Source organism: Hydra viridissima, unplaced genomic scaffold, assembly GCF_058129835.1.
Source record: "Hydra viridissima isolate aposymbiotic clone 2 unplaced genomic scaffold, HvirCarnegie_v1 scaffold_1, whole genome shotgun sequence".
Classification (NCBI taxonomy): Eukaryota; Metazoa; Cnidaria; class Hydrozoa; order Anthoathecata; family Hydridae; genus Hydra; species Hydra viridissima.
The window spans coordinates 3290228-3316350 of NW_028324300.1; the positions used below are offsets into that span (position 1 = coordinate 3290228).

The 26123-nt window shown below is 31.1% G+C and overlaps 1 protein-coding gene and 2 pseudogenes across 2 annotated transcripts; 1 reads left to right on the forward strand and 2 right to left on the reverse strand.

Moving 5' to 3' along the window:
* Positions 1 to 6274: 6274 nt before the first annotated feature.
* LOC149892918 (putative adhesion G protein-coupled receptor E4P) lies at positions 6275 to 13667 on the reverse strand. Its single transcript, XM_090094649.1, has 4 exons — positions 13490 to 13667; positions 12820 to 12957; positions 7590 to 7712; positions 6275 to 6695 (listed from the first exon to the last, which is right to left on the reverse strand). Exons 2-4 carry the CDS (start codon positions 12941 to 12943, stop codon positions 6601 to 6603), a joined length of 342 nt encoding a protein of 113 aa, XP_089950775.1. The 5' UTR covers positions 12944 to 12957; positions 13490 to 13667; the 3' UTR covers positions 6275 to 6600.
* On the reverse strand, positions 13610 to 19341 carry LOC149892919 (uncharacterized; annotated as a pseudogene). The gene is made up of 2 exons (XR_016454656.1): positions 19193 to 19341; positions 13610 to 15194 (listed from the first exon to the last, which is right to left on the reverse strand). The product of XR_016454656.1 is annotated as an uncharacterized LOC149892919 (transcript).
* Positions 19342 to 24767: 5426 nt separating this feature from the next.
* On the forward strand, positions 24768 to 25897 carry LOC149892920 (uncharacterized; annotated as a pseudogene).
* Positions 25898 to 26123: the final 226 nt, after the last annotated feature.

A 26123-nucleotide genomic window follows, 5' to 3' on the forward strand; every position in this document is an offset into this window, starting at 1 on the left:
ACAGTTCTGTAAAAATGTTCAGGATTTTAAAGTGCATTAATTAAATAGACACTAACAACTTCCTTAAGTCATATTATTAGTCATAAAGATAAATATGTTAGTTTTTAAAATTTCTTTTTACGCTAAAAAAGCTTTATCATTTTTAGATTATGTCATTAATAGCTGCTGTCATAGATTCTGCTTTATCAGCAGAAGTTGTGACAGCAGCTATTAATGCCGTTAGAAAAAAAGAAATTGGCTATCTAAAAGTTAGCAATGTTTTCAATGTCCCTCAGTCTACTTTGGAGCGCAAGGTAAAATGCAACGATCATCCAGTACAAGAATTGACCAGTCTCCCACTTGGACGAAAACCCATTTTCTCTTCCAAATTTGAATCAAGTCTGGCTGATTACATAGTAAAAATGGAAGCCAGGCTTTTTGGACTTACCAGCTTAGATGTCCGTAGACTGGCCTTTCAGCTTTCAAAAGTTAACGGTATTCCCAACCGTTTTAACACTGCAAAAGAAAGAGCTGGAAAAGACTGGCTAGCACCGTTTTTAAGACAACATTCGCACTTATCTATAAGAACCGTAGAATACACTTCCATTGCAAGAGCTACAGCATTTAACAAAGTAAATGTGGGCAAATTGTTTGACCTTTTGGAAAGGGAAATTGATGAGAAGAAATTTAAACCTCATCAAATTTTTAATGTGGATGAAAAGGGCATTACCACTGTTCAGTTCAATAATGTCAAAATAATAGCACTGAAAGGGAAAAGACAAGTTGGCATACTTTCTTCAGCTGAAAGAGGACGTTTGGTTACTACAATACTTTGCATGAGTGCATCTGGGACATATATCCCACCTATGTTTATTTTTCCTTGACAGCGCATGAAAATGGAGTTGATGGACGGCGCACCAGCAGGATCTACTTATGCCTGTCATAAGACCTGTCGTATGATTGGCTGGATTCAACTTGAATTGTTTACCCAATGGCTCAGACATTTCATTGAATGTGTAAAGCCTAGTCAAAAAAGCCCTGCTTTACTTATATTGCATGATCATGCCTCACATAACAAGAATTTGGAGGCCATCAATTTGGCTAGACAACATTTTTATAACAACTATCTGTCTCCCACCGCACTGCACTCACAGAATGCAACTCTTGATGTTGCATTTATGAATCCGTTAACTATTTATTATGACTCCGAGATTCAGATGTGGCTCCGCTCACATCCTGGGCGAGTCGTCACAGAATTCCAAATAACTTTTATATTTGCGAAGGCCTATCTGCGCACTGCCAGCCTCGCAACAGCAGTTAATGGATATAAAAAGACTGGAATTTGGCTAGTGAATAGGAATATATTTCAGGAGTGGGAGTTTAAAGCGGCAGAAACAACAGAAATGCCTGCCCCTAAAAGTGAGATAACCATTCAATCGCAACATCCGCCAGTGGCCAGCACCTCTAGTGATACACCCATGTTGGCTAGTGACATAAATCCTTACCCCGTAGCCAAATAAAGGGTGAACAGAACCAGAAGGCGTAAGGGATTTACTGCCGTGCTGACAAGTTCCCCTTACAAACAATCGCTTAGTGAGAACCCTGAAAAAAATGAAAAGACAAAAGAAAAATCAAAATTGAAAAAAAACTTTTTTTCAGTCGAAAATAAAAGTCAAAACAAACAGGCGCAACAATGACGAGTGCGTTAATGGTTGATAATGACACTCCGTGCATATACTGTACTGGCTTATTCTCGGAAGATGGCCAAGCAGAGCAGTGGGTCATGTGCCAAACTTGCAGAAAATGGGCCCACACAGAATGTGCAGGGGTTGATGAAGACGAATTTAAATGTGATTTATGCATTGACAGCGATTAAAAATTGAAATTCTTTTTTATTAATCTTTTCTTTTTTTTTTAATATTAAAGCTGTTTTTATTTTTTTTTATAGATTTTTGTTTTGTTTCATTGATTTTTAAGATCTTCCATAACTTATTACCATCCTTAGCTGACATTGATCAGGTGTCCAAACATTTTCTGTTTTTAAAATTTTCTCAAAGTGTATTGAAGCTTTGAGACTCATCTTTTACAGGAATGATATTTGATAGCTATTGAAACTGACTATTAGCAACAACATTAATTTTTAAAATTTCATTTTTATAGGTCGTTAAAATTAAGTATCCCATATTACCCCACTTTCCCCTATTAACAGTAGATAAACGTGATGTGAAGTTCTATAATTAATTTACCTAAGAGTTCTACCAGGAATATCCCAATGAAAAAAAAGACATTAATTAACTTAGAGCTCCATTATTTGCTCTAGCCTGAACTACTGGCGTTCCATTTAATCAAATTACCAAATCGTCATGTCAAATAAAACAAACAAATTTATCCCATCCTTCATTATTATAAATAAACAATTCATTTACTGCCGTATAAATATTTGCAGTGAAGCATTTTAATCAATAAACTATAAATATGTTCAATGTATCATCTACACCAGAAGCTGAATTTAGATTTATTGTAAATAAAAATATTTGAGAATGAACTCCATTGCATACTAAAACATTTTAATGTTTTAGTATGGAGATGCATCTACCGAAAATTGTGATACATGGAAGTTAATGAGACTTATGTGAATAAATATTTTACAAGTTGCATGCTTAAAAGCATTCAACTTGTTAAGTATTTGTTCACATAAGTCTCATTAACTTCCATGTATCGCAATTTTTGGTAGATGCATCTCGACAATCAACTAAACCTGTTATTTAGTTAATTACGATAGCTGAAGGACCACTCATAGCACTTCAAATGTTTTAGTAAATGACGATAGCTGAAGGACCACTCATAGTACTTCAAATGTTTTAGTAAATGACGATAGCTGAGGACCACTCATAGTACTTCAAATGTTTTAGTAAACAATTTATTATTAGCAACATAATCCGAATTTATTCAACAGCCATTGTTATTAGTAAAAAATCAAAAATCAATTTTTATGAGTAAACTTACAATTCCTTTTCGTGGTGTACCAACAAATTTAAAAATTATAACATCAACTATGTTAAGATGGTATGCACTATTGAAAGTGATAAGGCTTTTACAGTGATATGCTATATTTCGTCATTTACTATAAGCTCAGCAACTTTATTAACATTTTTAATATCATATTTTATACCCATTTTTACATTCTACTTGTTGTTATCATTGAAAAAATATTGACATAATCTTTTTCATTTTTATTTAACATTGTGATGAGATCAGTTTGCTCATTTAGCTGTTTGTGTATTACTTTACTACATGTTATTACTACAGGCTTGCATTTCTCACTAATGATGTTACTTAATTTGATCTTATTGAGTTTTTCCAAAAGCGTTTAATTTCCATTATTTTAGTAATAGATTTAAGTTCATTAACATGATGAAAGTTTTGTTTATAACTGCTCTTAATAAAATTTTCAGTTTATCCAAATTTGTAAACTAGAATTTTTTATTACGTTAGTAATCTTAAAATCATTCAGCGATTTAGCGCTCTGCGCGGTTCTTGACGAGCGTGCTTGACCGCACTTGAACTAAAAATTGAATCTGCTTTACACTTCACGTAAGTCATAATCATGGATATTTTTTCTCCTCTAAGACTTGACAAGTTTCCATCTGGATCATTCAATATTATACCTATTCCATTGATTGCATATTGGAGGACTGCAAGAAAAACCAAGTTTGATGCAGTTTCAAATATTTTAAATCCAAAAGAAACATTTGGAATAAAGGAATGAATAACTTTAGATGTTGGTCCATTTACATAAGATCCTGAAATGATATCCATCTGAACTTGAATATTATTTGTTTTTAGAATGTTTACAGGATTTTCAGGTTCTTGATAAGGTTGAGTATATTTGATTTTATCAAAATCTAAAACATCTATTTCGTCATTGTTCAATCCAATTTGAGTGTAACAAAACCTCTAACTAAAAAATAATTACAGTGTTTTTGCAACATAAGATAAATGATGAAGATATTTTAGTTTTAACAACTTTTTGAGTTTTCACTGAAAATGAATGAAATTTTGAACAATTGTTCATATAATTTGATTACATAGCATAATTTATTCAAAAAAAAAAAAGATAGCTTGTACCGGAAGGGAGTAATTCAAATTTAATTAAAAACATAACCGTGCAAAAGTTTATCAACAATTCCATACCCCATTTAGAAAATCAAAACTTCATTAAGAAAAATGTATTTATGTTAAAATTATTTTACTGGAGATAATATTTAACTTAAATTGAATTTTAAAAAAATGCGAAAGCCAAAGGAATTGTCAAGAGAAAAGAAAACTTTAATAATACTTGCTTTAGAGAAGGATTCCTTGTAAGCAAATGTTTGGGCTTTATGATGTGGCTAAATCAACAAATAGCGTACTAGTAAAGAGATACAGAGACCAAAAGACACTTGAAAATAAGCATCGTCCAGGCCAAAGATAACTGCAGAACATCAAGATAGAACTTAGGTTAAAAAATCAAATCAAGATTTCCGCAGAAGTGCTGTCGAATTAAATGATATTTTGAGCAATAATTATGGTGTTAAGTGCAGCGTAGATACTGCAAAACTTTTCTGCGTCTGCTTAATTTGTTTGGTACTTGCCCTGTCAAAAAACCATAAATATTATAAAAAAATTACTCAATCCAAATGAAATTTGTAAAAGATCGCTTGGATTGGATTTCAAAAGAATGGTCAAAAGTCTTATTTAGTGACAAATCAGTTTTGTATGTTTGGAAACAATGTTATCAATTACATGAGACTTCCGAAAGATCAAACTCTTCCTCCTAAGTATCAAATGCCAACAGTTAAGCATGGTGATGGCAATTTAATGATTTGGGGATCTTTCAATAGTGATTCTATTTATCAACTTCATCGCTTTGAAGACATAATGGATCAGAATGTAATTTAGATATTGTCAAGAATGCTATGCTGCCACATGGAATGGACAAAATGCCTTGTGGTTTAATTTTCCAGCAAAGCAACAATCTAAAGCACCGTGCAAATTCTTCAAAAAATTCCTACTTTGATTTGGGCTTCTCAAAACGCAGATTTAAATCCAATTGAACATCTTTGGTAACATTTGGTCAACTGAAAGACGAAAAACCGACCAATAAAAATCATTTATTCCTGGTGCTTTTGGAATGTTGGGCAAATATCCCCGTAGATGTTCTTATCAACTTAGTTGACTCTATGTTGCTGTTGTTAAGCAATGTTAAAATCTAGAGGCTATCCAACAAAATACCAATGTGGTGTTATTAAAAATTTTGGAAGAATCAGAAATATCTCTTTTTTGAATTTTTCAATTGTTTTTAAACTTTTGCACGGCTATGTTTTCAATAAAGTTTGATTTTCTCCTTTTCGTTACAAGTTATCATTTTTTTGAGTAAGTAATACTATTTAATCACATTATAGGACGAAAAAATTTGAAAAATTTAGCTGTTTATAAACTTTTGCACGCTACTGTACATGCAGTTTTTCAATACCCGATAGTAAATATTTCTTTCTCTCTCATGACGACTTTAGGTAAACTGTTGTTAAAGATCTACTTATACAGCAAATTGGATTTCACTCGACACCTTTTCTGTGAACAGTTAAAAAAATTAATAATCATGGAAAGAAATGGTAAGAAAATTCTTCCCAATTCATAATTATTCTTTTTTTTATTTTTAACTGTTCATCTTTGTATCGATCAGAATGAGCCAAACAAAATCACTTGGTAAGTATGCTGAAAGCGTCAGCTTGTTTTTCTTTCAATCTTAAATGTTTTTTAGATAGTTTGTGTAATTCTACAGCCTTTTTACTTAACTCGTTAAAGAATCTTGACATATCTCAGTTAGCACGCATACATTGGTTCAACGTCGGCACAATGTCGGAAGCGCTGCCCAGCAGGCACACAACGTTATTTCAACATTTTGTGCCTGCTGGGTGGTTTATTTTAAAATAAACCAACGCTTCCGACGTTGTGCCGACGTTGGTCCAATGTATGTGTGCTAGCTGGGATACGCGCACTGGCCTATAAAGTAACCTCAAATGGATCGGTGAATGGTTTAAGAGCTAAAACTTTCCTCTTAGTAGAATTCTATAAACAACTATTTCTAGCAATTTAGTAATATTTATTAATATTAGGGTTTATGGTTTATTTAGTAATTATCCATAGAAAATGTAAATAAGAACTTTTAATTGCAAAACTACCCGTTAATAAACATTCCTTTTTTTCTGTTTTTTATTTCTTTCTAATTCAATAAATACAAACAGAATATATAACTTTTTTTAACACACTAGAGTTATTGTATATAATAACCATGTCGTTCATAAACTCAAAATAATTTTTTTACAATCTCTGTCTTAATATTCAACTACGTCAATATACAAACTATCTTAATACACTCTATACTTATTTCGTAACAGCTATAATTCATAGATTTTTGACTGTTTTTCCAGAAATTTTTCAGTAAAATGTAACAAATTTTATGATAATGTTGTGAGAAGTTTAGCATGTTGCAAGCATAACGCAACTATTTAGCAATACAAGCAAAAATTTTTTTTTTAAAATACACTTTGATGCATGAATTCCAAAGGCTCAAACTCTTTACAAGGAACACTTCTTATGAATAAAATAACACCCTTTACTTCTAAGTCTTTTTGTAACTTTATACAGTTTTCTAAAAACTGCATTTCTATCTCCTAAAAATAAAAGGTAGGAAGAATATAATTTAGCAAAAATACTTTTGGATTCACAAAAACTGCGTATGCAAATATGGATATAAAAAATTGAACAGATTTTCTCCAAAGAACTCTTTTTAAAAGTGGTATTTTTAAAGTGGTGTTTTCAAATTTAAAAATTCCTTATAGTATACATTTTTCCGGAAATAAAATCTGAAAACTTAAAAGTATAAAGGGAAATTAAGTTATTGCCTTTTGTTTACGGGGATAACCTAAACCTTTAAATTTTCTCTTTTCCATTTTTACCAAATTTGCATAAATACTATTATTTAGTCGTAGAAAGCAAGTACCACTTTGAAAAAATATGGGAAATAGTTTATTATTTTCCTGACTTTCTTTTAACCCTTTCATGCGCTGGGTTGTTTTATAACAACAAATTAAACTAAGCTTCCCCAATTCAAATGGTGCATTCTAACCGATTGAAAACAATATTATTTTAAAAATGAGAGTTGAAAAAGGCTGTAGAAAAAGTCTAATTAAAACATTTCATAGTACCGCTGTCATTTTGTAGATGATTTTTTATGTGTTATGTTAGTTATGGAAAAATAATTGGTGCATGAAAGGGTTAAACTGAAGAGAAGTTGTATATTTTTATTCATAAAGCAGGATACAGTATTTTAAATAAAAAAAAGCTAAATGGTATTTGTGTCTACTGACAAAAGAAACCAGGATTATAATGAAATTCAAAAATAAAAGAGTTAAAAAATGAAATTTGAATGTAGTTACTGTAAATCTTGCATCAGATGTTCTAAAATATACTTAGGACTGATTGTTACTAAATCTGATTACAAGTTAAAGCTCTTTTGGACCAAATAAGGGCAATTATTATCTAAAACTTTAGTTGATTTTACTTACGTTTGCATTGAAATGTAATTTCATTCCATAGATAATCTTCATAACAAAAGCAACGATAACCGCTTACATAATTATGACATAATCCATTTGGCGACAAGCATTTGGTCAAGCACTCATCGATATCTGAAAAAAAGGAATTGTCTCTGCTTTAAGATTTATATCAAATTGTAAAAATATTTATTATGAAATAGATATTTTAAAGAGCGCGCTTTTTCATAAACTTCATACAAGTTAAAGTTTTGATTGAATTGAATTCAAAATGATTAATTTTAAATACAAACGATCTTTTTCAATATTTGTTATTTAAAACTAAACAATGAGAAGGTGTGGCATATTTTTTCCCAGGACAACATTTTTCAATTACTAGAGATATATTGCCCTGCGATGAGCGATGACACACCTCTTCAAGGTTGAACTCGGAATAAGAGTATGACTTTCAATTACGTAAAGAAAAAAAAAAAAAAAAGAGGGATAAACTTAGCATTGAGATCTTTTGGATAATTTTTAAACAGCTAACTTTTTTGCTGGAACAGCTTGTTTACTTTTCAAATCAATCAGAGTTGAAAACGCGTCCAAAACTTACTACTAATTTAGCAGTTTAAAGTATTTCTTCGTCAGATATTGCATTAACTAAACTTACTTCACATTTTTGAATTAATGCCAAAAATACTAACACTTTGATGTTTTTATGACTTAAAATGAAAGTAAACTTAGTTGAAATCAGACAAATTTAATTGCTAACACCCAATAGTTACTTTTACACAGCATGACATGTTGTTTCTTGATTTGAAATGCATATAATAAACTTTACAAAACAGACCCAGGTTCACCGCCATAAGACAAGCTATAGGGTAATAAGTTTATTAAGACGTAGCGGGGATTTGGAAAATAAAGCCGGGCTCGTTTGAAGTTTTACTATACATTGTAAGGAAGCTAATTCTAAGAAAAACAAGATGCTATTTATAACAATAAAACTACCTTAAGTCATTAATTAATATTTTACACAATAAAGAATAAAAAACGAAAAGACGCCAACGCCCAAAGCATTATAACCAATATAAAAAGAGAGAAACGCAACAGAAGAAAAAAAAAATCAGTGGAGAATCGGGTTGATCAGTGAAGTGGAGAGCCAAAGTGGAATGAGAGTCAGTCAGTGGTCAATCAGGAGTTTGTTAAGAGATACGAAAGGAGGAGATACAAGACAAATCTTTATGAATTACGAAGAGAAGAGTTGATACAGAGTTTTAGGTTACACGGGAAATAAGTAGACCGGAGGTTTGATTTTATAAAAGGAGTTTTGAAGAAATAGTAATTATATAATTTTTAAGTGGGGAGATTTTTTATTAACGATTAAAGTATATTAAAGAAAAATGATTGTTGTTATTAAAGTTTAAACAAAATTTTCGCGTAAAGAAAAGTACGCGTGCTGACAAGAATAAGTCAGAGTGCTACCACTACACAGAACCAAGAGGTTCCCCATATACCCAAACACCTTTAACCCAAACCTCCTAACCTATAAGAAACACTAAAAACCCCATCCCCATTCTCTTAAATATGTATGAAGAAACTTATAAAAGACCCGCCTCACAATATAATAGCCAATTGTCGAAGTCACAGCGTTAGGGAATCGCGAGCTGAGTTAGCTTAAGTTGATTTGCCTTCAATTGAACATGTTAACCAATCATAGAACATTACAATTTTCCACTTCAGGAACAAATATACAAAAAAAAAATCCTAAATAAAATGTAAATTTCACCTTTTTATACAAAATATATTATTTTAAATCATTATTATCATATAACACCAAAGAAATTTGTCAAAATATACAGATGTAATAACGGAAATAGCACATGAAGGATTTTTTTCATTAGAGTAAATTTAATTTCTTTTTTAATTAGGGAAATGTAGTATGCGCCCATAAAATCTGCAATAATTTTTGAAAATGATAGGTCGTAAGAACAAGTGAACAAGAAAATACTTTCGGAAAAATAAATTATTTCTGTCATTTTCCAATGATTTTCAATTAAGTTACTCAATGTTTGAACTATTGCCCTCCATCCCAACCTTAATTCTGGACCTAAACCTCTTACATGTCTTCATATTTTGCTCCATGGGTATGGCATTCCACTGCTTGATGAAAGAGACCTTCAAAACTGCAATAAGGTTGCGGGAAGATGTATAGACCTTTAACTCAATATATGCCCATGTACTTTAGTTTAGAGGGTTTAAATCTGGAGAGCTTGGTGGCAACTAAATAAATTCTTAAAAATCCGGCATGTTTTTTCAAAACCACTCCTGCTATATGGGATTGAGGCCCATTCTGCTGGTACACAACTTTTTTTATCAAGGTTGAAGTTAGAGATGCCAGGAAATAGTCTTTGAAGTTTTTGATGGACATATCTGTATTCATTTTGCCCCCTGAATCATCAAGAAGAAAGAATGACTTGTAGTATCATAAACAGTTCGTTTAGCCATACACCATTCCTTTAACAATCCTCTTGCTATAATGCTCTATAGATGTAACACCCAAGAGATGACACTCATTTTTTATTTTCATCGTAAAAAAATCAAGTTTTTCATTTTATTATTTGTTTACGTAAGAATCAAAGATTCGAAAACCATAAATCAAAACAAAGATTCTTACAAAAAATGTTTTAAAAAGAGCGCCTAACTGCGGATATTAAAAGCGCATGCTGTAAAAAACAATAATATCAAATATTTAATTTCCAAAAACAGCACTACTTGTTTGTGCTACTTCTAAGATCACAACTTTTCGTTGTGATCATAGAAACAGCAAATCAAACAAAAAGGTAGTGCTGTTTAAAAGTCTACATCAAAACATTAAAACTACTGTTAATTTTTTGTTAAGAAGCCTTTATTCTTTATAACTGAAGCGCACTTTGATCAACCCCAACATGTTACTGATCTCACAGCATGCTTTGGATCATTGCTGTTAAATCCCAAGTTACAGGTAGGTTATCATGAGCATGCAGCTGCAAGTTTTTTTCTATATCTTTGTATTGTATTGATATGAATTTTTATAAACTTTTACTAGCTTGCTAAAAACAAAGCAAAACAAGACGTTATTCACGACATGACTTATGGGACACACTTTACTTGTACAGTTCTTATTTTATATTATTTAGATATTGTTTTTAAGTTTCGGCCCGTTTCGGTTTCGGTTTCGATTTCGGTCAAAAATCGGTATTGATTTCAGGTTTTATAAATTATAAATAAATTTTGGTTTCTTGAAGTTCAAGAAACCAAAATTTATATAATTTTGGTTTCGGCTGAATGTTTGGATTCGGTCGTTCATTATTTAAAAAGAAAACTCCGAACGAATCTATTGATTTAGAAATGTAACTCATCGTTCAAAAAAGCTATATAAACTTTTATGCCGAAAAAACTTATTCAAACAATAAAACCTTTTGCAAAAAGGACTTTTTCACAATTGTCCAGCCTAGAGTTGTTAGTGGGTTAAGAAAATTGAACCCAACCCAACCCAACCCACTGCCACATGAACCCAACCCAACCCATGGGTTGACCCACGGAGTGCATGCAAACATGTATAATTATACCGTTAAATTGGCGACATTTTAATACATTCTAGCCTATACAACCATATTAGATACAAATAATATGTTGTTACTCAGTTACTGTCACTATATGTGTTAGTAAGCAAACTAACAAAGAACAGCTTTAACATAAATGAGCACTATATTAGTGAAACATGTCATTTCGCATTCCCCAGCGTACTAATTCGATAGCTTCTACGTTAGCCGGTGATAGTTGCGACCTTGTGTCTGTAATGGAGTGCCCAACAGAAGAAAAGTCTCTTTCTGACTGCGCAGAGCTTGCTGATATGCAGTATAGTCTGCGAGATGTTGCTGCTAGAATGGGATAATCGGCTGCGTTGTCCTTCCAGAAGGTTACGGGATTCTTGCACGCAGCAGTAACACGAAGACTCTTGTAGCTGGACAGTTCATGTTGGCAAGTCTCCTGTAGCACTGTTGCTTCATTATGTAATTGCGCGTCTTGCGTCTGTGGCCGATCTCGCGTTGACTGCATTGTTCGCAGCTCATCAAACGGGTCCGTTCTTCTCTTCTTTGCTGGCGCTTCCAATTGGAGTTGGACACCTTGTTCCATCAATTCTTCTGCTGCTGCTTTTCTGGCAATTTGTGTAGCAGCGGGCTGCATTTCAGCCAGAAGCCACTGATCGACGTCATTGAGCAAGTCACGCTTAAATCTTTTGTCAGCCGCCGTCACATTAGGTATAAATGCAAAATTTCTGAAAGAGGGATCTAGGAAACAAGATAGTCAATGCATTGCTTTAATAGATGTCCAAAACTTTAAATCTAAGTATTTAATGAGTTTTTGCCGAAATGTTGCTGCTGCTGTTGTCAATCCTGGTGCAGGTTGAAGCCGCTTAATCAGTAGGTAGTAAGACGGAACTACTAGTTGCATAGTTGGTTCAGTAACCTTCTCCATACCTTCAAATATATCTTTTATGCCGTCAGTCACATCACGAATTTCGACGGTTGGCTTTAATAAAACTGCGTCATTCGATAGCAAATCCGTTAAATCTTAAGCGCAAATAATGAAATAAACATAACGGTGAAACGGCGAAAATACAATGAAAATGCAGCTAAGGCGTGGGTTATCAGTGGGTTATACTTCCTCAACCCAACCCAACCCAACCCAACCCAACCCATGGGTTAACCCAACCCACTAACAACTCTGGTCCAGCCAGCAATTACTTCATCAGTCAAAAGATAAATATGCCCAACAAATTCAAGATTATTCAAACTTAAAAGTTCGCTCCCAAGTTCTAGGCTCTTGTGGTTTGAAAAGTACAACATATATTACTCGTAATACTTTCAGCTAGGATTTGAATATAAAAGAATGTTTAAAGAAAATCTGTCTAAATCATTATTTAATAATAGTGAAAAAAAGAACCGTCACACGACCGCCACAATCTACGGCAAACCATTTTAAGTTGTCGTAGGCTTGCAGCAGTAACTAGTCTATAGAGATTTAAGTCGTACTTGATTTAACCATGTTAACTTTATGCTATAGATTACCGTCGAATATTTAGTTTCGGCACATGAAAAACGTATCCAGCTCTTAAGAAGAAAAAGTAATAATATGGATCTGTCTAGCGTTCATAATTTTACTGCTATATTTTTATAAATTGATAATTTGGAAAAATGAGGGAAAAAAATGAATTCACCTTCACATACATCTGTTGATGTTTCAACCACTCCTGATTTTGTTTGGAAACCATTTTTACATATGCAGTTGAAACTGCCATTTAAATTTACATAGCTGGCATTTGGTGAGCAGTTATTCGGCATTAAATTGCACCTATCTTCATAAAAGTAAAAAACATATGTTAACATTTATAAAATAAAGAAAGAAAGATATTTTTAAAAGAATATCATTGCTTAATAATTTTGAGTAAGATATTACTTTGAGATAAATATGTTGATTTCTCGTGCATTCGCAGAATAATCATTTCTTAGCGTATTTACACGGAAATCCAAATTAACAAAAATAATTCAGCAATTTTATATTTTTGCTTGGAATGAAACTTCGATGGTAAATTACTAATAAAGTTTAACTTTAATTTATTGCAAAAGGATATAGGGTTAAAACAGACAATTGTGTGCAAGAGCTTTTAAATTTAGTAATTGAATAAACCTTCGTTGTCTATCTCAGAGTAAATTAGTAAGACGAATTTTGCAATACCCCTCCCCCCAAAAAACAAAAAACAAAAAAACAAGATAGTTATTTTAGTGTTACAAATGTTAATGAACTATTCGAAGTCATTAATGTTTGTAACACTTCAATAATTTGAATAAAATAATTGAACGCTAATTCATTTCATTCATTACAAATACCTGTTTCTTTCAACTCTCCCAGCGTGATAAAACTTCTTGTTATATTATCAAAGCACTCGCCAGAAATCAATACTTTTGTTGCTTACATTAACTTGGTGGCGCTTGCAAGATTACAATCACAGTTAAAGGAATTGTTATTCAAATTTACCATACTTAATGAAGTTGTCGGTTGGAAAATGTTAGGTGGTAGGCTCGCAATTTGATTGTATTGTAAATCAAGAAACGTTAATGAAGTTAATGACATAAATATGTCCGACGGTAGGCTAGATATTTTGTTGTTGTAGACTGGATAATGAAGTTAATGTACTGAATGCATCAGAAGGAAGGCTGGATATTTGAATGGAATTTAACTGAAGAACTGATAATGAAGTTAATGAAGTGAACACATAAAAAGAAAGACTGGAAATCGGATTGTTAGATAAATTAAGCTGGCTTATAGAAGTTAAGTTCTTAAAAATATCTGGCGGAAGACTGGATATATTGTTGAAGCTTAAATCAAGTTCTGTTAATGAAGTTAAGGATTTGAAAATGTCTGGAGGAAGGTTGGATAATTGATTAAAGCCTAACCAAAGTGATGCTAAAGATGCTAATGAGTTGAATATGTTAGACTGAAGACTGGATATTTGGTTGTAAAATAAATCGAGAGATGTTAATGAAGTTAATGACTTAAAAATGTCTGGAGGAAGATTGGAAATTTTATTGTGTGACAAATTAAGAGTTTTTAATGAAGTTGATGAATTGAATACCTCAGATGGAAAACTGGATAATTGGTTAAATGGCAACTGAAGAATTTTTAGTGAAGCTAATGAACTGAATAATTTAGGGGGGAGACTGGATAATTGGTTGCGTGACAAAAGAAGACGTTTCAGTGTAGTTAATGAACTGAATACATCAGACGGAAGACTGGGTATCTGATTATGAGATAAATCAAGCAAGGTTAAATAAGTTAATGATTTAAAAATGTCATAAGGAAGGCTAGAAATTTTGTTAGAACTTAAAGAAAGTGTTGATAATGAAGTTAATGATATAAATACGTCAGACGAAAGATTAGAAATTTGGTTATTAGATAAAAAAAAGGCTGCTTAGAGTTGGCAATGAATTAAATGCACCAGATGGAAGAATGGATATTTGGTTGGAACTTAAATCAAGTGATGTTAATGAGTTTAATGAGTTGAACATGTCAGTCTGGAGACTGGATATTTGGTTGTCAGATAGATAAAGTTCTTTTAATAAAGTTAACGACTTGAATAAGCCAGTTGGAAGACTGGTTAATTGGTTGAAGGATAATTGAAGAGTTGTAAGTGAAGTTAATGGCTTGAATAAGTCAAGAGGAAGACTGGATAATTGATTGGATGACAAATCTAGAATTTTTAATGAAGTTAATGAATTGAATGTGTCTGGCTGAAGACTTGATATTTTAGTGTTGTTGAGGTAAATTTCGGTCAATGAAGTTGATGAGTTGAATGTGTCTGAGGGAATGGTAGTTATTGGGTTCGAAGTGAAGCGAAGAATTCTTAATGAAAATAATGATTTGAACACACCAGAAGGGTCAATGAACAAATTGAATGGCAAAGTAAGAGATGTTATGTTAGATGGAACTCCGTTTGATACATCAGTTAATGAAGTGAATTCACAAACAGTCTCGCTTAAGGAAAAATTACAATTTGTCGGACTCATCTTTGCACCATGCTTCAATAATTGGATCCTAAATAAAAAGGTTAATTCCAATTCACTTTAAAAAACTTTGCTGATATATTAGCATACAAACTTTAACCAAAAATGCATAAAACAGTGCAACAAAAAAATATCTTAGAAAAACATTGAAACAGCCATATCTTATGTACTTTTTGATACTAAAATTGTATCAGTAATAAAATTTTTGTATCACCTGTGATTCACTCACAAGATGACTTATTTAGCATTTAGAAATGGGGAAAAAAGGCACTCTAAGAGATAAAATATCTTTACCAATCTTGTTATTTTGATTCATTTCAGAAATTGCATTACTTAGCTAAAAATGTTTTTATTCACACTCACTTCACACATCTAAGAAATAGAGCTAAGAAAGCTTTTACAACTGCAGGTAGCCAAACATGGAGCACATACATGGAGCACGCGGAAAAAAAAAAACGGGGGTTTATGTTTACTGAAAGAAAACATACTGTAAGCAAAGAAGCAGAACATTAAGGGAAAACAAGAAATAGTACTGAAGGTAAAATATACTAATGTCAACCTAATATTATTTTGATTTATCTTATGTTTTAGTATATTGAAATACACATTTATTTAAATCATAACAATGACTTTCTCAAATTACATCTTTTTAAATGTTAAAAAAATATGGGTTTTGCACTTTTGATATTATGATTTTCGTCTCTACTCAGAACAAAAAAATCAGGGAATGTTGTTAAAAAATTTTTCAATGTTGGACTGTGCAACGTAAAACGTTTTGAGCAAAAAACTTTTAGTTTTTAGTTCTAGAAAATTTTTATCAAGAATGAAAAATAAAGCCTAAACTGCTTTAATAAAATTTCAAAATGATATTTTTTTCGAAGTATTTTTACTTTAAATTAACGAATTAGAAAATAATAAAGTTTTTTTAAGAATAGCCTTTGTTTTTGTCACATGGTGTATCTTTTTTTTTAGATAATACAAATATTTATAAAAAATATTTTAGCTAAATGAATGCATATTTTAACGCTAACTTGTAGTTTGAGTTCAGTTTTTTGTCAAAACGCAGTAATATTGTTGAAGTTTTAAATTTGTTGATGCATAAAATTGTTTTATTTTGAATTTTCTAGCTCATTTTGATAAACTGCGGTTGCTATACACATGTCCGACAATATTAAAACATTAAAACTTTTGTTCTCTAAAGCATTTTCTTTCTTGCTCGTTTTTATTATATTTCTATTAAATTTAATTTACGAACAAGTATCAATTCGTTTTCCATTAATATCAATTTACATTAGAATGCAGGTGATGCAATAGAAATCCATGCTTTTGAAAAATTAAATTATCTTTAAAACTAAAAAGAAACTTATTGATTTCTTAAAAGTTAGAATTTTTATAGGTATTCACTATTTTTATCCCCAGCAAGTTACTATAATTTCTTAGTGCAAAGCATAGGAAAACACCTATTATTACTTTTAAACTGTTTTTGATGCTTTCAAGTTGAGTTTTTGTCAAAAAACAGCCCATTTTTTTGTCAAGATTTGAGCTAGTTTTACATAATTTTTAGCCTTGTTGTTGTTAAGAAAGCTTTGTACAACAGCAATAAAAGTTTCCTCGGCTTTCTTCTCCTTCCTTGAAAGATTTTTTAGAAATATAGAAATACTCTATAATTCTCCTAACATGTGGTCCAATAAAGACATCAGCTTACACCTATACCTCTGATAGTTTGTGAAAGAAGTCTTTAAGATACTATAATCATGCAGAGTCTTTGTTAAGACCAGTAACAAACTGCTTCATCAGTCTCAGTTTGATGTGCAATTGAGGAAACAAATCCTTTTGAAGATCCACTAATAGCTCATATTGGACAGAGTGCTTTCCCACTGAGAACTCAGTCCTTCATTTTAGTCTTTTTTCTTTTTATGTACCGCTCTGTCTCTATTATTCCAAAGAGAGAGAAAGCATGGAAGTTTTGTAAAACCTCTATGGAATCCCATTAGAAATGCTACCAACTTGAAGTCTTCAATAACCTCCCAATACCATTACATTTCAAAGTTCTGAGTAAAAGCTTGCCACTGTTCTCCTTTATATGTACTTATCTGTCCTCCTTTAAATGTACTTATTAAGCCAAAAGATGAATACTTGTTTCCATTGTGCAGAAGTACAGCTTTAAAACTTTTGGAAGAACTGTCAATGAAGAATCTCCATTCATCTGGATTACATGGAATTCCAATAGCTTCAAACAAGCCTAATACATCATTGCAGCAGCATAAGTATTTTTTTCTTAAAAAAGCGTTAGAACTGCTTTTACTTGTACATTTTCATCCAACAAATTCCACTCCTTCAGCCTTAGAATTGACTTTGTTAGGCAAAGATCTTAAAAAGTTTATTAAATTATTCCTGGTTTGGATTTTGAGTATTTTTGTTTACGTCCACCTCAGAAAATCATATCCTTTTTCAGTGACTCCAGTGCCTTTTAAGCTGCTGCTTTTTTCTTCTGATGGTTTATTCCTTGCCATAGGTGCGGGTACAGGATGATTGCACAGTGTGGTACTGGTGCAATAGAAGGTGGAATGTTTTGATAAGAAATATGTGGTGCATTTTCTCCAGTTCTGAGTTTGGAAGATCAATCATAAAAAAATAGCAGTTGTGTGATATATTACTCTTTATGGCTCTTTTTTCCTCTCTGCACCATAATGAAAAAGAATTGATATATTTGTTTTTAACAGATCAATTTTAATTATGTTATACCTATGTTAGGTTAAACTGTTAAAATAAGATCACTTTATTCTTACCTTCTTAAAATTTTATTTAGTGCTCACAAGCAAAATGAAGTGCCCAAGTCTTATCTCTAACTGGTGCGCCAAAATATGCTTTTTAAGCTGTACACATTTCTTTAAGTGTTACTCTTGTCTTGGTGAACTTACTTCATATGTAGCAGGATGCATCTGGAAAACGATAGCAGCCTCTTGATACCATCTCACTTCTTTTGATCAAACATTTTTATAGTATAATCCTTACTCATCATTTTACATGTGTGGCTGCCATATACATTTCCGACATTACCAAAGTATTTAAATTTTGGTAAAATTTTCGCTAAAGTCTTTATTATTTCTTTATAAATTTACACAGTACAATAGAGGCATGGTTTAAGTTAAAATCTTGGCCACAAGTTATTTCTTCTACTTAAAGTCATGCATTAATACAAGCTCTAAAAAAACTTTTATTAACAATAAAATTAAAAAAAAAACTTCTATTAAAAATAAAATCTCCACAGCTCAACTTAATCCCTATGAATTTAAGTTGATAAAAGTTGCTATTCAATTCATAAAAGCGTCGTTGTCATATCTTTTAATCATCCCCATAAGAGCTTAAAAATGCTTTGAAGGAAAGAAAATTTGATTCTCTAATAATTTTGTGAATTAAATTTACTAGCATTTTCTTTTTAACATAAAATTCACGTATTATGTGAAATAGATTTTCCAGAAGTAAAAATCCGGTTGTATGGTAAATGAAAATAATTACTTTTTTCTTACTGTATATATAACATGCTTAAACGCGATTCTTGGTATCGTTTTGCATTTAGGTCGCAGAGTTGACGTTAAAACTGTTCTTAAGAGAATGCTTGCGCTAAGGTTTAGATTCAACCAAAAGTTAAACATAAACGATTTAAAACCACACTTTTAGGAGTCCTACAATAATTAACATTGCTAAACCTAATGTTTATGGCACTTAATTCTTTGAATCATTTTTTACCTAATCCTGGTTTTGTTTATGCTCAAAAAACTAAAAATGTTTCTTTCTCTGCTCATTATTAATATACTCTCGTTAAATTTAATTCTCGCTAATAAGTTGTTATACAAACCAATATATATATATATATATATATATATATATATATATATATATATATATATATATATATATATATATATATATATATATATATATATATATATATATATATATGTATATATATATATATAAATATATATATATACAAACTAATATATATAAACCAAAATATCAACTTACATTACGATAGAGGTGATGTAATAGGAATTCATATTTTTGTCGACTTCGTTGGCACTCTTAAGTTATGAGCAGAAAGGAATTGAACGGCAAATTAATAAATTTACGTAATACTTTAAATGTGCATACTCATGACGGGGGCAACCGTACTCAAAGAGTCAGATAATGGAACCTCGAATGAATAGTTTCAAAACATTTGAATAAGATCTAAATGACACTTAGTAAAACAGATTATTGTTAGAACTTAATTGAACTGCCGGTTATTGATTGAACTTAATGGATTTTAATGCTATTATATCTTAAAATGCTTTTGAAAGAGTGTATACAAGTTTGTGTATTTGTTTTATCTTAAATTTTATTGCTATAGTTTCAAACAAATGTCTCAGTGGTTCAGCTTTGGCAACAAAATTGCTCATAGTAAAGCGTCTATATAGCAAGTGCAAAAACTGTGGCTGGGCGGTTGTGCAAACATATCAGTATGGTAGCAATCTTTGCTTTGCTTAAATAGCATCATTGTGTGCAAGCGATTACTTGATTTAATATTTATGAACTTATTTTACGAATTGAATTTCAAATTTATGACCTAGAAAATGCATCAAATGTTATGCAACTAATAACTGAGTTCAAAATTGATCTGCTTGAGGAGTAGAGAGTGTGAGACCACGCTCTCTACAAATCCACCTTTAGATGGAGCGCTTGACTCTATAAACACTTAGCTCACTCGGCAGCTCGCCTGCACCTAAATTGAATTGAGTTTTTTTAGTAAAAAAATAGCTTGCATTTTCGTCGTGTCATATTACGGTCATTTTTACAAACTGTTTGTTGTTCGCAAACAGATTCTGTTTATGAATAACAATTTCCACAACACATTTTATATATTTTTTTTAAAATTGTCTAACCTCCATATGCTATTGCTAGTATACAATCATTTAAACTTGCACGTTTCTCGTTATTAGAAATCAGTACCAACTTTTTTATCTCTTGTCTAAGTAAAAGACCTCTTCTCTAAATTTACGGCTAAGTTTAAAACTAAGTTTACGGCTATGAATAAAATTCATAGATCTCATAATACTTTGGTTCTCAAACAAACTATTTTCATAGCCTTTAAGTCTTATATATTTGAAAACAGGATTTTTTTATTGATATACATTTACTACTTTTACATCCACTTTACTACTTTTTCCACATCTTTTTATCTATTTTTCCACATCTACTTTACTACTTTTACTTCCAACATTTTTAATGTGTAATTTGTAGAGTTCAAAAAGACATCTTTTTAAATAACAACTTTTTTTCTTCATATTTAAACAATACGTTCAAAACTGAAGAAAAAAGTAACGGGTGTAATAAAAAAGTAATTACGTAACTTTTTTATTACACCCAGTTTTAAAAATACTTGAATGAAATGACAATTCATTTGTGTCAAATCTAGATTCAACATCTTAAGCTTAATCTTTATGAAAATCTTTAATGTCAAACTGTTCTGTAATGTCTATGATCAAACTGTTAATGCTTGTGTCCATTAGTTTAAGTTTTTCACCATGTTTCTTCTTAATGTAATTAAAACAGAAATCTTAAATAATCGTCTCACTCAAAGAATAGAAAAACTTAAATATGTTAAATACTGGTTTGCTAAATAAAAAAGTTTTCTTTTTTCAAATATATACTCAATAGATTCTCATAAATAAAATACACTGTTTAAAGTTTGGTTTAACAGATTATTTGGTTTAACTTCATTAACTCATCATATGTCTACATTCCTTTGTATATTTTCCATAGTTTTTCAAAAAACGCTATTTTCATTGAGTTTGAAGTAATCTTTTTCAAAATCGTTTTTAGCTTTTGCTTTAAAATCATCGTTTCAGTCGATCTATTTCTTTAGACCAATCACTTTCTTGTAACTTTATTAATTTCTTTAATCACCAAACCCGTAGTTTCATATAGTTTAAGGTCATAATATAAACAACATGGCCAGTTTTAACACAAACAAATTTCAAACAAAATTTTCAACCATATTAATTATTAATTTCTAATGAACTTGCCGGTTGTAATTGTTTAAATCAAGAAAAGCTTTCGGATAACAAATGTTTACTCCTACAAAGCAAGAACGATTTCATACAAATGTTGAATAAATCATTTGTAGGTAATAGCATAAACATACCACACGAAAAAAGACCATTTGCATTAACACGTTACAAACTTTGATGATTAAAACATTTATCTTCTATACATTTATCATTAGGTTTTTCAAATCCTTTTGAAGCCTCAGATATTCCATCTTTAAAACCTTTACCAATTATGAGTTACATAAAAGGGTCGTTAAGTAAAGAGTGTGGCAGCGATTCGCGGCCTATTTTTAGGCTAGGTTTTATGATGTAAATAAAAACTTTCCGAAACTTATTTTTACTGGTTAATGGTCAATGAAAGTCTTAGATTCTAATAAAATTGTGAATAAAAAACTTTTCAGTAAAAGTTTTACAATGGAAGCCAAAAAAACTGAAAGTTTAAACTTGATTCACGTGAATTTGCCTGCAAGTGAAGAGATTTGCATTTCTGGAGCGTCTAAAACTACATTTTACAAAATGAAAAAACGCTGAGAGAACTCAAAACCCCTCTCCAGTAAACAAAAAAGCTGATGAAAACTTCACTAAAAAAGTTAAAAAAAAACATGTTGAAAAGTAACCTAGATATCCTATCCGATATACAGCAAACCTATTGATATTAATGAGAAGACAATCAGAAGAACTCTAAAAACTGTTTCAAAATTCAGTGTGGCCCAACCTACACGCCAATATTTGGCAGGCAAATAAATTTGAGATTGAAGAGATCAAAGGAGCTTCTGAATTAGCTGAAGTGCCATGCTTCTTCAAAAGTCAAAATTTTCTTAAATGAAAAACTTTTTAGTGATGACTGTGTGACCAATAGGCCGATAACAGACTCATCGTGCATAAGAGTGACAGGGTAATGTACCCTGTCATGGGTCCAGAAAAACCCAACAATATCTTCAGGACAAAATGGCTAATTTCTGGTCCAAAGACTATCGGCCACCATCTTGCCCTGACGTCAATCTCGTTGACTTTTGTGTGTGTGGAGCGTAGTTGAGAATATAGCTTCCAAAAAACCCCACTCAAGTGTCAAATCAAAAAAGTCATTAATAATTCGCGCTTGGAACTCAATGTCAAGGGACTATATAATCAGCAGCTGTCGGACCTTAAGTCCAAGCGTTGAGACAGTGATAAAAAAAAAGGAAACCGTAATGTTGTCAAGGAAAAGCATTTATCTTTAGCTTTTCTTTTTTTATAATTCCATGGACGTAAAGTTTCGGCCTTTTAAAAATTTATTTTGAAAAATTTTCCAAAAAGTTCGAGAACCACTGCCACACTCTGTAGTTCTAGCTTAACACTAATTATTGTAAGAGTGCATCCAAAGACGTTTTAAGATACCATACGAGATCAAAACTATTTGTTTTACAACACACATTTTTAAAATGCTCAAAAGCATCAGCAAATAGTAAAACATATTGTTGGTTATAAAGTTTATGATATTCTCTAAGAGCTTTCATATTATAACCTGCCCATAAATTTTGTGCTTGTTCATAATCTTTATCGCTAATAAATTCACCACTTAGTCTTGAGAGTAATCCTTCTTTTGGAGACAATTCACTATCTTTTAATTTTTCAATAGTAGTCATAAATTCATATAAATACACACCACGGTCGTTTAGAAGCGACAGGTTATTACACGCAAGCGCAATAGTAACTAAAAAAGAATTCAAATTTTAATAATGGCTACAGTCCGTAGCAACGAGTTTTTTTAGTTTATTGATTGATTATTTACATATGTTTCCATATTAATCAGCATTTTAAACTCTTTCTAAAACTGAAATCATAATAAGCGTATCTTAGTTGCATAAGAAAATGATTCAAATAAGATAAAGATTATATCAAAGAGTTTAAAGTTGCGCTTTTCTAAGTAAATTATCATTCTTGAACATGCTGATTTGTTTACACTTTTAAAAAACGTATAATCTAATTATCTGAGTGTAGAAATCAATTGACTTTTTTTTTTTAATTTAGATGAGTTTTTACAGTATTTAAAACTTTTATCAGATCTTAGCACTCAACTTTTCCTTCTTGTAAATACACATACAAACACACACACAGATATATATATATATATATATATATATATATATATATATATATATATATATATATATATATATATATATATATATATATATATATATATATATATATATATATATATATATATACTTCAAACTAAGATACGCCAATCACTTAAAATCCTTTGATATTGAAAAGTATAAGACACTGAACTATCAAAAGATATATGGAAAATAAAAGAACAGAAATTTACAACTATTGTTGAATAGAGAGTTATAAAGGGTTGAAAATTCTACAACCCGTCCGCAGAAAGTTGCATGCTATGCCTTCATGAAAAGTACATGATCATAATGTATCAACATGGAAACCTACCTAGTAACGAGAATGAAGTGATTTTCACAACTGGCACTGGTGATAGCTCTATTTTTAAATAATATTGAGCACTCTTAAACAAAGTGAGATTTCGTATTCTAAAGTAATACAATTTCAATTAGCATTTTTTTTGTGTGTGTGCGATATAAATATGCATATTTAGAGATATGCATTATCGGACATGTCATACAGTGATTAACATACATTACCATTACAATCAGAAGAAACCCTGTTTTAAACTGAATACCAGGCAGGTTTTTTTTGTGTTTATAAGTTTAAACCAATTTCGAAACGTCAACTTTCTACAAAATGGCCAGGTTTGATATCCAACAAAGAGCAGATTTGTACCACGTGGGAGTTCTTTGCCAAATGAAATATTTGTAAAAAGTTTTGATGGTCACCTCGTGGTGCTACATTTTACTCATTTTACAGTCCTTTTAAAGCTTCCTCTCAGAAAACTGATTAACGAATACGGTTTCTAATTGGTTTTATCTAAAACCAAAAACCACGGTTTCTTTTCAAAACCGATAAAACCGAAAACCGTCGGTCTTCAAAAGCGGTATTTGCGGTTTTTAGTATAATTGTTTTTAATATTTATTTATTATAGAAAGATAAAAAAATCCAATTTGTAAGTAATTTAACTTTTATTAGATCATTTAGATTGTCTTTAAAGGTATGAAAATTTTTTTAGAAATATTATTTTCTCCATAATTTTCACTTGATTCTGTTTTATTTATCATATTTTCGTACTTTTTTTTTGCTAATTCTTTTTAATAATAATATATTCTTTTTAAATCTAATATATAAATTATATTTTGCTGCAAAGCTAAACATGTCTTTCATTTTAAAAATTATTCGAATATTTCGAAAAAAATGTTCGAATATAAAATAGTCAAAAAACACGCAAATGTATTCGAATATCAAGGTCTATACTTAAAAAAACATACGGGTTTTTTTTATTTCTGTATATTATGGTTTAATAAGATATCAACGTATAGGTATGTAATAAAAATAATTCAAGATTATGTTTCCATCAATTATTTAATTATTTAGAAATATATTTATTTTGCTGATAAATCATGTCATCAGTTTGGAGATTTGCTGTTTGGTGTAAAACTCCAATTTCAAGAGATGTTGAAGACATTGATGCAGTACTGTTACTTACATGCTCCGGTGGATCCACAATTACTTTGAGGAATCACATTATGCGTCATGGAATTATTATTGATGGTCCTTCGATTAGAGAATCAAGCACCAATTCAAATCCATCACCAGGAAAAAAAAAATAAAGCTATGGAGAGTTATTTACAAAACACGAACCTTACAGATATTGTAGCTGATCTAGCTACAGATGATGTTTCAATTAATACGATAACTAAAAATAAATTCATTCGCTCATCAATTCAACAAAGAAGAAATCATCTTCCTAGAAGTTCAACAACTGTGATGAATTTAATCCATCAAGATTTTGCTGATAAAAAAGAAGTGATGAAACAAGAAACTGTCGAGAAAATTCAAATAGGATATAAAATATTAAGAATCATTTGAGTTCATTTGGTGTCTGTACGGAAAGAGATATAGTAGATTCTACTCAAGATTGTGCAGCATTGTTGATCAGTTTAGCTTTAACCATACAAGTCATCTTGGTGCATGCAACACGTTTCATTTCACACAATTCATAAAAATGTCATCAGTTTGCAATCAGATCTTTTAGAAGAAAGTTACTGAGAAATTCGGTGAAGAAATCAAACGGCACCGGGATTTTCGTCGTCGTTGCAATTCAATTTTTTCAATGACTGAGCCTTTATTAAAAACAAAGGAATGTTTATTCCAGGCATTTACTGAATTGAATGCTCTTGATGTGATCAACAAGTTAGATTTTGAGTCATTAGCTTCATCGCATGCCGCTTCAGAGCCAGCAAAACTACCAGTAGAATTCCTCAGCAGAGAAGATGCAACTTTATTAACGGCAGATAGTATTCTTGAAGTCATACTTGCAAAGCTATTTTCTATGAATACAGAAATTGCATCTTAATTACATTCAAATTTAAAAAATCGCGTCGATGAAAGAATTAACGAAAATGTTATGCAGTTGTTAAGGTGCCTAAAAGATCCATCAGTTTTTCCATCAAAAAATACTTTAAGTTCTACAGGAAAACTTGCGCATAGGCCTTTTGGATTTACTTCTAATGATAGGAACCACTACTAGCTGAAGCTCCATGTACAACATCTGAAAGTTCAGCTGTTTCTCATAAGGATGAATTAAACGCACTTCTAAACAAAGATAGCGTAACACACTTCCCCAAATTTACCATTCGATTCTCTCTATAAAGCCAACGTCAAAAAATGTCGAACATGTTTTTTCGACCTGCACCAGTTTCTGCACAAAATTCAGATCATGATTATTTGATGAATCATTAAAATCTTTAGTTTTC

Excerpts from the sequence above, each read along its gene's own strand:
- LOC149892918 (XM_090094649.1), bottom strand. The coding sequence starts at position 12,943 with ATGCCGAATAACTGCTCACCAAATGCCAGCTATGTAAATTTAAATGGC. Across the intron at positions 7,713-12,819 it reads ATCAACAGATGTATGTGAAG|ATATCGATGAGTGCTTGACC; the intron begins GTGAATTCATTT and ends CCTTTTTTTCAG. Across the intron at positions 6,696-7,589 it reads AATTACATTTCAATGCAAAC|GAGATAGAAATGCAGTTTTT; the intron begins GTAAGTAAAATC and ends TTTTATTTTTAG.